Here is a 17,604-nt window from a genome sequence, read left to right as displayed (position 1 = left end):
ATGTCACTGTGGCTGGCATAAGCACTCGTGTGCACAGCTATCACCTCTCATTTAGGTGGTTTTATTACGTCAGTGGGAGATCTCCCCTCAGTTGCATAGAGCAGCTACACGAACGATCTTACAGCATCAATACAGCTGTGCCCCTGGGAGTTCGCTAATGTAGATATGGCCTTAGTTTCCCAGACCTGAAGAAGAGCTTTGTAAACTCAGAAACTTGGCCATCTCTACACTATTACGTCGACATACAGCCAAGCACAGTTATTAAATTGCTTCTGCGCGCACGCTTGGCTCCTTGTGTCTGCATCATCACCAGGAGCACTTCTATTGATTGTATTGTCAATGTGGGGCATTGTGGGACAGCTCCCGAGAGCCAGTAACAGTCAACGTGAACCATTGTTCACGTTTAGGGTCTACACTGACAGGGCGTTGACCTAATTACATCGACCGTGACTAAGCCGTATGGGGAGGTGTGTTACTAAATTAGCGTAGAGAGGTATTTATGTTGGTGGGAGCCAAATTTAAGTGAAGAAATTTCCACATCTAGGTTGATGCAAGGCACTTATGGCAACCTGACTCTGTAACATAGGCCAGGCCTTCATCCCTCTCAACAACAGAAGTTGGTCCAATAAAAGTTATTACCTCACCCACCTTCTCTCATATCCTGGGACCAACACTACTACAATATAACTGTATATAAGAAATTATTGTTGTTATTAATGAGGAAGAGCTCTCTCTGCAGCTCAAACCTTTCCATTGTTTCAGTTTCCCTCTGGTGATATTAGGAGCCCTATAAGAGTAAATTCACACTCTTGGCTTCTACCACTTCACTTCACTTCCTACCCTGCCCTCGACCCCAGGAGCCGGTTCTGTAGGTAGCTGAGCTGTGGCTGGCTTGCGACACTCATGGTTTAAGATAACCAGTCTTGAGGGGTGGGATTCAAGAAGTAAAATACCAAACTCAAGATAAGGGGACGCTGCTACCCAATCCTCATCACAATGCACCCTTTATTAGTTACCTGTGCTTGCGAGAGATCATGGATTGGATAAACTAGAGCATAAGTGAGATTTGTACCCTGAGAATGTCAGGCCCCAGCCCTAACAGAACCTTGCTTCCCTGTCCCCAGATGGGTTCTTCCCCTGCACCACAAGATAGAAGGAAGACAGAAGACTAGTAGAGTCCTTAAAGCTCTTGTCCTCTTCAGCCGTCCAGGAGGCCACAGGACATTAAAGCAACATATGTTAATTAGAAGTGTCATTAAACATTTGGTGCCTTTGTGAGGAGATGAAGAAGAATAAGAATAAGTTCAATCAGCAACAAAAAGCATCATGATATTTACAGCACTTCTGAATTGAACATGAGATCTTCTTTTGTAAGGGAGGATGCAGGCAGTTCACCCCTACCCATGCCAAGCCAAGGAATGTGATGGTACAGGGGCTTTTTACTGACACAGCAGCATACCACCAGTGATGCCTTGATCAAAGTGTATTTTCCCTAAATCAGAGACTCAATTATATGATTTCTTCCCCCCAATCTAGCAAGGCTGTTACCCAGACTAGAGACTAGATTATAATTATCCCACTTAGCTTTGATTTCTTTCTGTTCTGATTGCAAAACTAGTGATGTTTTATTTCAGATAATTGGGTTTATTGATTCATCCCAGGATATGTGCCAGGGAGCGGCTGTCTGGAGGACACATACTCAGGACCCACAGAAGCATGAGCAGAAATGGACATGCCTGCCTGAGGCACTCAAATACCTGGAAGCCCAAGCCCCAGAAGTGCTCCCTGGAAGCTGGGACATGGGAAACGCTTTAACCCCAAAAGGGTGGCACACATGGGACACCAACTCTGAAAACAGCAACTAAAAATTAGGGAATCGGGAACCCTGATTAGAACATGCAGTAGCCAAACAACAACATTCACGCAGGCCGCTGCTCAGAGACCCTTGAGTCGCATACAAGGCAGAGAGAACTAGACCACTTAAGCCTACAAAAGTCAGTCACTTTAGACAGGGAGATTCCAAGACACCCAACTCCCAATGCATTTCGATGGTATATGAGCACCCACCTCCATTTGGAAAATCCCATTAGAACTGAGTGATGTAAGCTATGTTTCCAACATCATTCATGCCCAAGAAAGTTGAGTAAATACAGCACTATTTAACATCCCCATACTCAATTTCTGTGCAAAATTTTGGACTTGTTGGATGGGGGCCCAACTTTATGCCTTGTTTATAAATGCCCTATTTTATAGCTCTGGACTCCAGTTCTTGCATCAGCCAGGCGGTGGATTTTAGAGAATCTTCTATACAGTTCAGGCTCCTGGTTCAGGCTCTACCACTTCACCAAGAAGTGCCTGCAGTGCATCTGGTAATCAGAACTCAAAGACTCTCTAAGGACTTGCTAGTGAAAAAAAGCAGAATGCCTCTTAACCTCCAGTCAATGCGATATAGTGGCAATTGCAGAACTGGATAACATGACTATCTGGGATCGTTAGAATCAATCCCAGAGCTAGCCACTCTGCAAGTTCAAGTGAACAAATCAGCATACATTCTAGGGGGCTTCTGCCTGCATTTCAGAACTACTGTTAACTAATTCTGCCTGCAAGAGCTGTGAGAGGCAGCAAACCCCAGTTCCAAGTGCACACCCAGTCCTCCAGCCTCTTTGCTGTCAAAGACCTTATCTTTATAAGAAACACAGGGCCAGAATGTGGTCAAACAGGTTCAAGCCATTAACAGAGACTGGAGAAACCAGCATTAGATTCATCCAAGTTCTATGCAGCATTCCTCAAAATCCTCCCTCTCCAGGATGTGTCTCCTGCCTGTCCAGTCTTCAGCCATACACACCAACCCTCCTAGACGTCCAGTGAGCTGACCTAGAGCCTACATTCCAATGATCCAGGGGAGACTGAATCACCCAGAGACATGACAAATTTCTTTTAGCTGCATAGGGTGTCCTTAGCACAGGATTGTGGCAATAGGAGATAAGCCTAAATTGCAGGCTTGTTCTTCCACTGGAACCATTTGGAAGGTGCTTATTGGAAATCATGCAGGTCCCATTTCACAGAGCTGTGGGCTGCCTGAGCATCCTTTGAGTACACCAGGCATTCCCACCCTTGGGAAACAAGAGCAAAGCTCCCTCACAGAACAGAGCAGAGCAGTAACCCCCCCAGCATCACCGAGATCAGAACTGGTGTCTAAGTCTACGGTAGAATCCAGACTTATGCGAGAAGGATTTGCCTCTGCTTGGGGGCAAACTGAAGACACGCCATGAGGTCATGGGGGCCTTAAAAAGACAGACTTAGGCTGTGTCTGCACTGCCACCTTCACAGCTAAAACTTTTGTGAAAAACACCCCCCGAGCGACCAACGTTTTGGTGCTCAAAAGCGCCAGCAGAGAGACTGTCCCCAGGAGCTACACTCCCAGCAATGGGGCAACCGCCCCTCATTCGGGGTGGGGGTTTAAATTGCCAGGAGAGCACTCCCCCAGCGATAAAGCATCTCTACACGACCCGCTTCACAGCGCTGCCGCGGCCATCCCAGCATGGGCAGCGTGCACCCACCCCAAATGCTCAGAGTGCGACCCGCAGGCCACGTCGCAGGTGGAGATGAGCCTCCCCTAAAGCCCAAACAGCTGCGGTGTCTGCACAAGGACAGGGTCATTTACAGATGGAAAAAACGAGAGGAGGTGGATGAGGTAATCTCTTTTCAACTCCTGTCAGTGAGAGAATAAAAGCTATTACCTGGTCCAATCAAAGCTCTTACCTCATCCACCTTGTATTGCCAATATCCTGGGACTCACACGGCTACACCACCATCACACACACACAAGCAGTCAGTGAAGGCAAGTGGGACATGTCCTCTTAACAGGGACTCTGGGCGACAAGTGTTTGCTGTGCCATTAGAATGGGATTTAAATCCTTTCTGGCCCAGGCAAAGCAAATCCAAGTCTGAGGGCATGCGTGCAGCAAGCAAGTCACTTGTTACTTAAATCAGCAGATGCCAGATAGAGAGTTTGTCTAGTGCCAGGTTATGTCTGATCTCCCTCCACGGTCTGCTTTCCTCGGCTCTTGACTGGAACCATAAACTCACTGAACATTAAATGAAAAGGAGGACTTGTGGCACCTTAGAGACAACCAATTTATTTGAGCATAAGCTTCATAAGTTTCATCGATGCATCCGATGAAGTGAGCTGTAGCTCACGAAAGCTCATGCTCAAATAAATTGGTTAGTCTCTAAGGTGCCACAAGTCCTCCTTTTCTTTTTGCGAATACAGACTAACACGGCTGTTACTCTGAAACCTGAATATTAAATCTCACCAAAGGAGGGTAAATCCATCCTCATCATCATATCACTCATTCTACTCCACACCTGAACAGAGCCATTGTATGAACATACCCTCGTGTCTCCATGTCTGTACTTTGACCCATTAACCTTTTAGCCCCAATCGGGGCTATTACAGATTATGTTTTCCTTATGCCATCCGATCCTAAACCGAATTCTGCACCCCTTGATAATCTGTACCTTATTCCCTGATAAACAGAAGCTTCTACACTTAAACTTTGTACCTTTTTTATTTTAACATCATCTTAATAAAATTATTAAATCTGAACGGCATTCCCCTCCAGAACAGGCTGCAGAACAGGAACTTGCTTGTCTGGCTAGCTCGTTGGGAGCACGGGGGAGGGGGCTGGAAGGGGAGTGGCATGGGAGAAAGGAGAAGAGTCTCCGAACTGGGGACCATTTGCTCTTTCAAGGATTTGGAAGACTGAAGAATTTTGTTTCAAAAATGCTAACAGGAGCCCTATGATACCAAAATTCAGACGATTTACAAAGCCGTCCCTGAGAGACAGCTGGTGCACAGCCCTCGCTGCTCCATGCTGAAACACAAGGGCTAAACTAAGCCAAGAAAGCAAAAACAAAACAAAACAAATTAGCCAAACAGAAACCTTGCACCCCATGGCCTGCAGGTCACTAAACGTTGGCTCTGGCACCCTCCCCAAGGGAGAACAGTCCAAAGGAAAGGGAGGAAGCCTTGGTTATGAAAGACCTGCCACCAGTTCCGGCTAGATCACTTCCAGGGGTAGGCAGCAAGATTCCAGCTGATATTAGCTGCTGTGAAGGGGGTGCAGAGTGCTAAGGGGGTCTCTGGCAAGTGTCCCCAAACAGGGCAGCTTACAACAAGGGAGCCCCTCCACACTCCAGAGAGAAGACCCTTGGAATGACCTACTTGGATTAGAACCCCGGCCTCTGTTTATCTGAAAGCAGGAGACAGGAGATCAGAAATCAGCCAGCAAGCGGACAGAGCCCCAGGCCAGCAGTGAGTGGAACCACTACTGGGTGACCTGCAGGAGGAGCAGAAGAGAGAGCCCTCATCTTCCGCTCCCTTGGCCCGTTGTGTTGGCTCTTTTCTACACCTCCACATCCCTGGATGGCAGTGGCAAGCACCCTCTCTGCAGGGGAGTAGTTAAGGAGCCAGGGAGGGAGACGGATGGACATGACCAGCAGTGGGAAGTGAATTGGACTGCTACTTTCCCCACTGGGGTGAAGGCATTAGGGGAAGGAGCCAGCTCCCTAGTCTCAGGAATTGCAGAGGTTAAAGGCCCCCCCTCCCCACATCGGTCTTGTGATGACTGTGACAGGGTCAGGCCAGGTGGCTACAGGAGAGTGTTTTGTTTTAGTTTTTTCAGGAGAAAAGCTTTTGTCTAAGTATAAATGTGGAACGCTCTGGTGAAGGAGGCAGACTCAAACCGGAGAGGGCACAGAGTGATGGAAGCCATGGGTTGGCCCAGAGGCGGTCACAGAGGAAACAGGATGAGGAGTGCCACCATCAAACAGAAGAGTCCCATGGCCTCGGACAGGGCAGAGCCCAGGATGGCGTAGGAGAAGAGCTGCTGCTTGAGAGGGGATTCCTGGCATGGCCGATGATCAGCTGCCAAACACTGTTCCAAAACCTGCTCCTGAACCAGTCCACCCCCGTGGCAGCACCCGCACCAACGAACTTAGCATCAATATCCCTGGAGCTAGGGCTCGTTTGGAACGCCCGGTGAGCCGGCTGCAGATGGGAAACACCAGAGAGCCGCACAGTCCGAGTCTCAGGCCTGCTCAGTCAGATATGGAAACCAGCCTTGCCAGAGCCCTGGAACAGCAGCGGAAGCAAGGAGAGCCACTGGAGTCTGCATTTTGACTGATCTGTGGACGGCCACCCACACGCAAGCCCCCGAGCTGCTGCCCTTTGAGATAGATTAGTCCCAGATTAAGCAGGTCCATTTTCCCTGGGTAAGGTAACAGGCAGTTTTTGAAACAGAAGGAACTTGCTGGAACAAATTCAGGCAGGCAGGCTAATGAGGACACCTGGAGCCAATTAAGAAGCTGCTAGAATCAATTAGGGCAGACTGGGTAATCAGGGCACCTGGGTTTAAAAAGGAGCTCACTTGAGTTGGTGGTGTGTGTGAGAAGGCGGACTGCTGGAGGACTGAGGTGTACAAGCATTATCTGACACCAGGAGGAAGATCTGTGGTGAGGATAAAGAAGGGGTTGGGAGGAGGCCATGGGGAAGTAGCCCAGGGAGTTGTAACTGCCGTGCAGCTGTTCCAGGAGGCACTCTAGACAGCTGCAATCCACAGTGCCCTGGGCTGGAACCCAGAGTAGTGGGTGGGCCTGGGTTCCCCCCAAACCTCTCAACTCCTGATCAGACACAGGAGGAGTTGACCTGGACTGTGGGTTCCCCCAGAGGGGAAGGTCTCTGGGCTGTTCCCCAACCCACATGGTGGATCGGCAGGATTGTTGTTCTTCCTTTTTCCCCATGCTGGCCAGTGATGAGGGTAGCTGAATGAACGGCAGGTTTGAGCCACTAGCAAAAGTGGCCAAGCTGAGGGCTGCCATGAATCTCTGAGGCAAGCAAATCCACCAATAAGTGCAGGACCCACCAAGGCAGAGGAGGAACTTTGTCACATGACTTAGGAGCTCTTTGTACTGGATAAGAATACTGTACATGTCCGTTATATGGACACACTATTTATAGCCTCCTTAGGTAGCTGCTGCCTTGCTTCCAAGTGCTTGAGTTTGGTGAGAGATGCACTGGGTAACTACCCTCACATCTCACCCACAACTGGCTTCTGAGAGCATGTTGCTTGGGGTTTAAGTTTTAAACAAGCATTGGACGGGTCGCTGGCTCTTTAAATTGAAGATGTGAGCATTGCTGGCCAAGCTAATGAGGACTCCTTGGGAGCACTGCCTGATATGCCATTTCACTGTACAGCTACCATGCACGCACAGAACAGCCCGCCTTCACTCCAACATTGGCAAAGGCGCGTGGGGAGGGGGAGGAGAGACTAAAAGTAAGAGTCAAAGTAAGCAAGCATTAAGACCCTGGCTCTTGACTCGAGAGGCTTTGTGCCTTGTCTGAAAGGGGTGGCTAACAAAGCTGTGTGGTGACGTACGGCTTCTCCAGCTGTAACATTCAAGCACATTTACAAGGGAGAATAAGCATTTAAGCATTCTTGACCCTGCCGCAGCTGGGGTGGAGGGGTGGGTCGGACTAGATGAACTCTCACGGTCCCTTCCAGCCTTACGTTTCTCTGATTGGCTTGATTTACAACTAGCGCTGCTACCAGCTGCTGGCATTTACTGTACATTTGAGAAGTTTCTTTAGCTGGTTCAGAGGTGGATGGTGGAAAATCTTCTGTTGCCATAAGATCTCTCTCCAGCAGCTTCAGAGGGAGTGAACCAAGCCTAGTTTTCAAATAACGATAATTCCTTAACCATTTTTCTATCCCTGCCCTAGAAAGCTGGCCTGCATTTGAGTCAGCCTCCAAAGTTACCTACCGCACCAATGTTGTGGCACAATGTGGTTTCGTTGTGTAGACAGAGGGACACTAGTAGTATTAAACGCTTGAAATTTCAAGGAGCCATTTTTGGATCTTTTCATCTCAAGCCAAGTACTTCCTCCATTTAATCCTCATTTCAAGCACAGTCTAGTTGCCAGTGAGACTCAAACCTACAAATATGTAAGCACAAGGATCACTACCCCAAGTTACAAGGGGGAAATCAAAGTAAGTCTTCTAAAGGCACCACATCTACAGTCTTTGCAACCCCCCCAGACACTTTAACCTCAATGCCCTGTGGCTGCTTTCCCTCCCAATGCAACCATGCCCTGGCTACAACAGAACTCCTAACCTTCTCTCCCAAACCTCTTCCCCCCACCTTGAGCACCCCCTTCACTGTAACGGCAGGCAGCACGCAGGCCTTCCCAACAACCTGGTGCATATGGCGCAAGTGCGCTTTGACTCCTCCCTCTCCTTTGCCCTACCTGTCTGAACCCTGCTGCCTCTTCTGCCATACAGCTAAGATCCAGCTTTCTTTCTATTCCCACGGCAGGAACTCTGAGCCAGGACCCAAGTATCCAGCTGTGATTACTGCAGACTCTTCTCCGACTCCCTACTTTATGTTGCCTCCAACACTTGATACAAAACACTGCTAAAATTGCATTTCTTGGCCACGATCTTCCCTATTTAGCACCTCCATCCCTGCTGCGATCCCAATACTGCCAGTCTCAGTGTGACTCTGTTCTGCTGCTCCAGCCCAGGTCACCACGCCACGTCCCAGACATGTTTCCTGAGTCAGGTGGTACAGCTACTATCCCCTCCTGAACACCCATTTCTATCACGGCTCCTACAGGGATAACAGCAGGGCTCTAAGCTAGTCCAATATGTAGTTTAACATGATTACACATTCAAGCTGTATTTCATCAACATGTAGCCTGTCATCACCCGGCCAGCTTACCTGTCTCTGGTCCCCTGCTCTCCCCTACCCTCCATCTCTGCCTGTTGTCTTTTTGAAGTGTAAAGCTTTTGGGCAGTGACTCCCATGTTGGGAAGATGCCCATCACATCCCATGCCTGCTAATGGAAGTGAGCAACACATAGTACAGAGTTGGCATTAGCAGCAGGGTTGGGCCCGATCTATTGCCACTATTGTGAACAGTGAGGATTAAGCAAAACTTTTCTTTAAATCCAGCTGGCACATGAATTGAAGGGGATTTAACTTTAGGGAAAGTTTGCAGGGACAACAACAAACAGAGCTTGGTGAACAGCTGATGTTTTGGTCCAGTGCCAGTAGAGAATTTTTAAAAAAAAATCAATTCAGTCAAACCAAATAAAAATTCAGTGTGATTAAATCAGAAGATTTTGTTTTGGCTCTGTTCCAGAGCAAGGGTTTGAACCTGGTGTGTCATACCCCTGGTGAGCACCCCGTCATTGATCTTCGTGGTCAGCTGCAACTGTATTTTTTAGCAAATAAAGTACTTGTAAGAAAACCTGAATTTAGCTCTAGTAACCAGCCTTTTCCCTCTGGAGGGGATAAGAAACCAGGAAACAGACAGGAATCAAGATTTAAAAATCAGGGTAATTATTTGAGAGACTAGTTACTCAAAACCAGTTGAATGGATTTTCTTCAAAAATACTTTTACAAAAACATTGCTCTTCGCCTTCAGAGGAAGTCTGGTAATTTCTCAGACCTGACCAATTTTTACTGCTGAAGTTCTGGTGCGTCAGTACACAGCTTTATGACAGAGGCTGGGTGCGAGCTCACGAGACTAGCTCACTGTTCCTGTACAATCATTGACAGCGTAGCATTGAGCAGGGAGGGCAGTGCCATGCAGTGACGGGAGTGTAGCATTTGCTCTCGCATCAGCTGTTAACCACCCCTCCCGCCTCCGCCCCTTTAGCCCGTGCACAGAAATGAAGCCTTTCAAAGCCGCACACAGGCTATCTGAGAACGGAATTAATTAATTGAGAACCAGGATCTCTGCATGAAGAAATGAAGCATTTTTCCTCCCACTTCTGCGAACAATTTTGAAATTTTAAACCCTCAGTTTAGCCTAAAGGAAACAATTATTTCATTCTTAGTGGTGACATTCTCTGAAGTTTGGATGGGGGGAGGCTTGAGGGGGATGTATACAATGCAGCCCACCTCTAGGCACCTCCTGCTGGGATTTGTGCCCTGCCACTGATCTTCCTTCCCTGGCATCCAGGAACAACTGCTCTACCTCTGGGAGTATCCCCACCAACGCAACACTTCAGAACTGAGCAGAGATTGCAAAAGGGATTTGCTGTGAGCTAAGGTGGGGCTAGTGAACCACAAACCTTGTGTTGTTACTCTCTCCCCCACCCCATATTTCCACATCCCAGTAAGAACAGAGGGGAAGAGGATGGGGGTAGAGGGGTAGTGCTGAAGTTCAGAAGATGAGCAATAAGCCAGCATGGAAGTGAAAGGGGGGCACGTAGGTGACAGGTGAAGGGGGTCGGGTGTGCACTGCAGGAATAGGGGGCAAAGGAGAAGGGAGGGGGACTGAGGGAGCGGCCAGGTTGCAGAGGCAGGGGCCTAGGGATAGATGCAGGGGGTAGGGGTATGCACTGCAGGAATAGGAAAGGGAGGGGGGCCCAGGGAGGGGCCAGGTTGCAGACAGCAGAGACAGGGGTCTGGGGGACCGGGGTGCAGAGGTCAGGGATGGATGCAGAGTGTAGAGGGAAAAGGGGCAGGGAAGGGAGCCCAGGGAGAAGCCAGGGTGCAGAGGGCAGGGATAGGGATGGATGTAAGGGGTAGGGGGTGTGCACTGTAGGGGTAGGGCACAGAGGGGCAGGGAAGGGAGTGGAGCCCAGGGTACCAGGGAGTAGAGGACAGGGACAGGGTACAGGGATGGGTGCAGGCTGGGGGTGTACACAATGCTGGGATGGGGCACAGAGGACGGGGACAGGTGGAACTGGGGGCAGAGACAGGACACAGAGAAGCAGGGAAGGAAGCGGGGCCCATGGTGCGGAGATGGGACTGGGGTGTAGGAGGCAGGGACGGGGCACAGGGATGGGTGCAGGCTGGGGGTGTGCATGCAATGCAGGTATGGGACGGGGACAGGGGGACCAGGACAGGGCACGGGGGGGGGGAGGGAGCTGGACACAGGGTGCAGAGGGTGAGGATGGGGCCTGAGGGACCAGGGTGCAGAGGGTGAGAACGGGGCACAGGGATGGGTGCAAACTGGGGAGGTGTGTGCAATGCAGGGATGGGGCACAGAGGGGCAGGGAAGGGAGCAGGGCCCAGGGTGCAGAGGGCGAGGACAGGGGCCTGAGGGACCGGAGTGCAAAGGGCGAGGACAGGGACAGGGATAGGGACAGGTGCAAGCTGGGGGGTTGCAGAGGGCAGGGACAGGGTACAGGGACTGGCACAGGGATGGGAGCAGGCTCGGGGGGAGCACAGAGGGTGGGGACGGGGCGTGGGGAGGGGGTGCGGGGGGGAGGGGGGGCAAGCCGGGATGGGGCAGGCATGCTGGGACGGGGCGGGCAGGGGCTACGGGGGGACGCAGGGCATGCCGGATGGGGGGGAGCTGTGGGGACGGGTGCAGGCTGGGGGGAGGGCAGGCTGGGGGGGGTGTAGGGATGGGGGGGGTGCAGAGGGCAAGAACGGCCAGGGGGCGCAGGGGCGGGGCATGCCGGGCAGGGAGAGGGGGCAGGCTGGGGGGGGTGCAGGGACGGGGGGGCGCAGGGGGCAGGGCGTGCTGGGCAGGGATGGGCACAGAGGGCAAGGATGGCAGGGGGACACAGAGGGCAGGGACAGGTGCAGGCTGCGGGGGGGGGGGGGGGCGCAGAGAGCAGGCTGTGGGGGGGAGGGTGCCGGGCAGGGATAGGGGCAGGCTACGGGGGGGGGCGCAGGGGCAGGCTGTGGGGGGGGGGAGGGTGCCAGGCAGGGATAGGGGCAGGCTGCGGGGGAGGGGACGGGGGGGCGCGCCGGGCAAGAACAGCGGGGTGCGCCCGGCACAGACGACAAGGACGGCGGGGGGGGGCGCAGAGGGCAAGGACGGGTGCAGGCTGCGGAGGGGGGGCGCAGGGGGCAGGGATGGGGGGGCAGGGACAGGTGCAGGCGGGGGGGCGTACAGAGGGCAGGGACAGGTGCAGGCTGCGGGGGGGGGAGGGTGCCGGGCAGGGACAGGGGCAGGCTACGGGGGGGGGGCGCCGGGCGCAGACGACAAAGACGGCGCAGGGATGGGGGGGCAGGGACGGGCGCAGGCGGGGGGGGGGGCGCAGGGGGCAGGGACAGGGCGCGCCGGGCAGGGACAGGTGCAGGCGGGGGGGGGGCGCAGGGACGGGGAAGCGCGCCGGGGAAGAAGAGCGGGGCGCGCCGGGCGCAGAGGACAAGGACGGGCGCAGGCTGCGCGGGGGGGCGCGCCGGGCCGGGACGGGCGCAGGCTGCGGGGCCGGGACGGGCGCAGGCTGCGGGGCCGGGACGGGCGCAGGCTGCGGGGCCGGGACGGGCGCAGGCTGCGGGGCCGGTACCTGCGGGGCGGGCGCCGGGCGCAGCTCGCCCAGGTAGTACTGCTCCAGCCAGCGGCGCGCGTTGCGGGAGTGCCGGTGCGGCGGCCCGTCCAGCGCGGCGCTCACGTCCCCGCCCGCCCGCTCCCGCAGCAGCTGCTCGCCGCCCGGGTGCAGCCGCACGAAGCCGCTGAGGTCGTAGAGGCGGCGGCCCCGCAGCACCAGGCAGGCGCCCTGGGCGCAGCGCTGCCGCAGCTCGGCCGGGCTGTAGGCGCGGGGCGGCGGGGCCATGGCGGGTCGGGTCGGGTCGGGCCGCTCCAGCTCCGCTCCTCGGCCACCCGCAGTCGCCAGCCCGGCACCTGCTCATTTCCATCTCATGCATAGGCATGAGCGCCGCCACGCCCCCAAGCGGCGCCTCATGGATATTCAGCAGGCGCGCGGGGCTCTGATTGGTGGCTGGGGCGGCGGGCGGGGCCCAGAGCCAGACCCGCCTCTCCCGGGGGCGGCCGGAGGAAGGGGGGGACCCAGGTGCTGGGTGCAGCTGAGTGTTATTGACAACGCCCGGCCCCCTCTACCGGCAGAGCACGTCAGACAGGTGGGCAGGAACGGTAGCCCCATTTTACAGGGGGGAAACTGAGGCACGGAGTGGGGGCTGTGGCTTGCCCTAGGTCACCCGGCAGGGAACAGGGCACAAAGCCCAGCTCTCCTGCCTGCCAGTCCAGCGCGCTCCTCCCGAGACACACGCTGCTTCCCTCGCCTGGGTTATGGACAAGATGCCCCACCCACAGAGGACAGGAGAGCTGCCGCGAGGGGGGTTGGACACCCAGAAGAGGGTGTGAAGCCACTTTGCGGAGGTTTTGGAGACCTAGAAAGGGAACACGTGACTGTTATTAGTAACCCATTATAGTTAATAATTAGCCCTATTCACTAAATAGGGCTAATTATTAACTGTAATGGGTAATTATTACTAATAACCCATAACAATCCACAAAAAGCGGCTTGGTTTATAACTGTGTGTGTCACCTTCCAGGAAACCACATTGGCAAGGTACCCAGGGCCCGCCCCAAAGTGCAGGTTAGCTACAGCTAGGTTGAGAATACAATGGGCCTGATCCTTGGCCCCTTTGCACTGCTTTGGGGGCCCAAAGCAGCATGAAACCTTGCCTGAGAATCTGGCTGAGGATGCTCAGGGGACCCCAGTACAGGGGGTGTTTTGGGGATGAAGCATGGCCAGAAGAGGTTGCATTCAGACAATCCCCAGCTTCCATAATGGGGGCTGTTGCAGACAGCCATAAATTAGAGCAGCCCTGAGGCTGCTTATGATGGTAGCTGAACTGGACCTTGGTAAGCTTGGCCTGGGGTATCAGGGGAAAGCAATGATAGTGTAAATCCACCTTCTCCTCCCTTGGGTCCTGCACTGAGCCTGACACAAAGATCTGGGCCATTTTCATTATTATCAATTGTTTGTATTGTGGTAGTATGCAGGAGCCCAGTCAGGGACCATGACCCTGTTGTGCTAGGTGCTGTACAAACAAACACAGCCTGCACACCAGCTGCCTCACCCTTGTCAAGCTTTTTGTGAGCAGCATCCCAGCCAAGGGGAGTTTTAAGGAGGGATTTGAAGGAGCACAGTGTGGGAGCTTGGCAGATGATTGCAGAGAGCACCTCCCACACATAAGGGGCAGTATGGGACACAGCACAAGGGTGCTTGTTGGAAAATGTAACAAGTGGACAGTGAAGCCTGGTGTCATGGGCTGGTCAGAGGTAGGAGTCATTGTTCCCCTAGTGTATGAGAAATAATACATAGGGTGGGGGCAAGCCACAAAGAGCCATAGCATGGATAATAGATGATAATGGTGCGAGGAAGAGTTTGGAGCACAGAGGCACACAAAAAAGGGAAGGGGATACTGGGACACGGGTGAGGTGGGGTTGTGCTTTCCCCCAAAGAGAAGAACATGAAACTCTGTGTGACACAGATTTCCTATTAGTTACTTTACTGTGCTGATAAATATCTTTGTGACTGAAGTACCTTTCTCTGAAAAATTAGCATTGGAAAATTAGCATGTGCAGAATAAGGAAACACTGGCTGCTCAGTGAACAAGGAGAGGGGGACAGACCCAGGCCTATGGGACAGCACAGGAGAAGACCAGAGGAATGGAATGAGGAGAAGATGAGGAAAGGAGTGGTTAGGCAGGAAGGTTATGGGGAAGAGAGGGGGATAGGGGGCTATGGCTAGTTGTGCATGTCCTCATGTTTTTGTTCTCCACCAAAGGCTTTTAAGCAAAGTAAGCCACCATGGGATAAGAGGGGAAGTCCTTTCATGTTTTAAAAGATAGGAAATAAATGGTCAGTTTTCACAGGGGAGAAAGGTAAATAGCGGGGTCCCCCAGGGATCAGTATTGGGACCAATGAGGTTTAACATATTCATAAATGATCAGGAAAAAGGTGAGGTGGCACCCAAAAAAGCCAACAACAACAACCCAACAGTGCAGTGGCAAAGAGTTACAAAGGGATCTCACAAAACTGGGTCACTGAGCAACAAAATAGCAGATGAAATTCATTGTTGACAAATGCAAAGTAATGCACATTGGAAAACATCTCAACTGTTCGTACAAAATGATGGAGTCTAAATTAACTGTTACCACTCAGGAAAGAGATCTTGGAGTCATCATGTATAATTCTCTGAAAACATCTGCTTAAAGTGCAGTGGCAGTCTAAAAAGCTAACAGACTGTTAGGAACCATTAGACAGAAAATATCACGTCACTATATAAATCCCTGGTATGCCCATACGTTGAATACTGCGTACAGTTCTGGTCACTCTGTCTCAAAAAAGATATAATGGAAAAAAGTACAGAGAAGGGCAACAAAAATGATGAGGGGGATGGATCAGCTTCCATGTGAGAAGAGTTTAATAAGACTGGGACTGTTCAGGTTGGAAAAGAGATGACTAAGGGGGATATGATAGAGGTCTATAAAATCATGAATGGGGAAGAGAAAGTGAATAGGGAAGTGTTATTTACCCCTTCACTTCACACATGAACCAGGGGTCACCCAATGAAATTAACAGGCAGCAGGTTTAGAACAAACATAAGGAAGAACTTCTTCCCACATCGCAAAGTCAGGCTGTGGAACTCATTGCCAGGGGATGTTGTAAACGTTAAAAGTGTAACTAGCTTCAAAAGAATTAGCTAAGTTCATGGAGGATAGAGCCATCCATGGCTATTAGCTGAGATAGTCAGGGACATAACCCCATGCTCTAGGTGTTCCCAAACCTCTGATTGCTAGAAGCTGGGGCTGGATGAAACAGGTTGGATCACTCAATAAAGTGCTTTGTTTTGTTCATTCCCTCTAGGGCACCTGGCATCAGCCACTGTCAGAAGACAGAACACTGGGCTGGATGGACCAGTATGGCTGTGCTTATGTTCTTATGTTTATATTCTTATGTGTACTGCTAACAGATGTACCTCACACTTGCACAGAGAGTCCAAAATGCCATGCTGGGCATTGGTACATGCTGTGTACATACTTATGTCTGCCTCCACACTGCCCCTCCTTGGTACGTGATGTTAGTTCTAGCATTTCCACGGGGAGACACTCTAGGAATCGCCTTCCTGCGTGTTGCTGGTACTGCATGCTGCCTTCACACATTTGACAATGGCAGGTCCCACTCCTCTCTCCCATCTGCCAAACTGGGTGGAAGATGTGGAGCAAGTCCATGATGCTGTGGCTTTTCTCCTGCTTCTGAGACAAATGTCCATGTGCTGCAGTGCTGCGTACTGAACGGAATAAGTCATGCTCTCAGGCAGTCACTAGGGCAGCTGGTGGCTGAATGCTTTCAGGTCCAGCCTGGCGCCATAGCCCTGGCTCCTCTCGGGGAACACATACCTTCTCCTTCTTTTCCTCCTTCTGCTGCTCCTCCTCCTTCTCCTCCAGCACCAGCTGCTGCCCATGCTGCTGTTGAGCCAGTGGCTCAAACCCTGCTCTCTGTGCCAGGGAGGAGCCTGCTAGATGCCCAGTGCAGCATCCTTGACCAGCTCCTGAAAACCCTTGCAGGGGACCCCCCCAGAGCATGCAGGAGGGGAACAGTGAGCCCAAGCCAGTCCCTGTGCAACCCAGCCTGTGTCTGGCCCTCAAACTCCACGCAGCTGACAATTCCCACTTGTCCCCCTCCCCCACAATATTCCACAGCCATTCCCCCCGGCCAGGTCGAGGGGAAGGGGAAGGGCAAGGAGCTGGGTCCACAGACGTGAATGTTTGTACATTTCACAGGGTATTTGACTCATTTTTTGTTTATTTCCAGTTCCTGTTGAACTGTTCTAGTTCTGTCCCCCATGATTCCCTTTAAATAAAAGTTACTGGTCATTTAAATTGTGAGTGCGATCAATGGGATGTTTGCCACATGGTTTGAATGGGCTGGCAGGATTTACAGCTTATGACAGTGATTTCTGTAACTGTCCGATGCCATACAAATGCAATGAATTCTCTCTCTCTTCCACATCCTTTTTTCCTTCCCGCACCCCCCAGCCATTCCCAATCTTAAAAAAAAAAATCAACAACAAAACCGTGGTTCATGACGATGAGCTAAGTTTGTAAATATCTATTGCGGTCCACAGCAGCAGAATGCAGAGCAAAAGTGACATGTACATGTACGTCTTCATGCCTTTGTAAACAATGCAAGTGACAACATAGAGAAAGGAAACAAAAGTAAAAAAATGTATAGTGCAGAATGCAGATATCTGACCCTGAGCTGTGCTTTAACAACTCCTCATCGGGGCACTGGAACAGGGGGGCCAAGGGGCCATGCCCCTTCCACTTTCAAAAGTGGATGGGCCTCGTACCTCCACTTTTTGCCATGGGCCTGGCCCCCTGCTCCCCCTCTTCCCTCCGAGGCCCCACCCCTTAGCCAGGCCAGAAGCTGGAGCCTGGTCCAGGGAGCCTGGGCAGCTGTGGGGAGCCACAGACCCTCCTCCTGCCCGGGGTGGGAGGACCAAGAGCAATCCATGTCCTTGCCCCCCGGACCCCAGCCCAGAACAGGTGGAAGGTCTGCAGCTCCCCACAGCTGCCTGGGCGGCTCTTCCCATGGCCTGACTGTGGGTCTTCGGCCCCCACCCTCAGGTCAGGCCAGAAACCAGAGCCAGGTCAGGGTAAGAGCCATGAAGAATCTGTCACCCCTGCCTCTCTTCCTCCATCCTCAACAAGCATTCATTGTTTGCAATCTTGGAAGTGCTGTGGGCACTGGCGGTAGAAAGGGGTGGGAAGAAGGAATGTGCGAAGCCCTTCCCAAACCTTACTGACCTGTTTTCAGGTA

General features: G+C 52.4%; 1 protein-coding gene across 2 annotated transcripts in view; it reads right to left on the bottom strand.

Annotated features, from left to right (window-relative positions):
- The window catches only part of FA2H (fatty acid 2-hydroxylase), a 74,881-nt gene extending 62,243 nt beyond the window's left edge, over positions 1-12,638 (bottom strand). For both annotated transcript variants that reach the window (XM_073307080.1, XM_073307081.1), the window contains exon 1: positions 12,320-12,638. In XM_073307080.1, coding sequence (XP_073163181.1) covers positions 12,320-12,586 — 267 coding nt within the window. In that variant the 5' untranslated portion in view covers positions 12,587-12,638. The remainder of the gene's footprint in view (positions 1-12,319) is intronic.
- Positions 12,639-17,604: the final 4,966 nt, after the last annotated feature.

Source organism: Lepidochelys kempii, chromosome 12, assembly GCF_965140265.1.
Source record: "Lepidochelys kempii isolate rLepKem1 chromosome 12, rLepKem1.hap2, whole genome shotgun sequence".
Classification (NCBI taxonomy): domain Eukaryota; kingdom Metazoa; phylum Chordata; order Testudines; family Cheloniidae; genus Lepidochelys; species Lepidochelys kempii.
The sequence above is the reverse complement of the archived record's forward strand: the minus strand, read 5'-3'. Positions and strand labels throughout refer to the sequence as shown.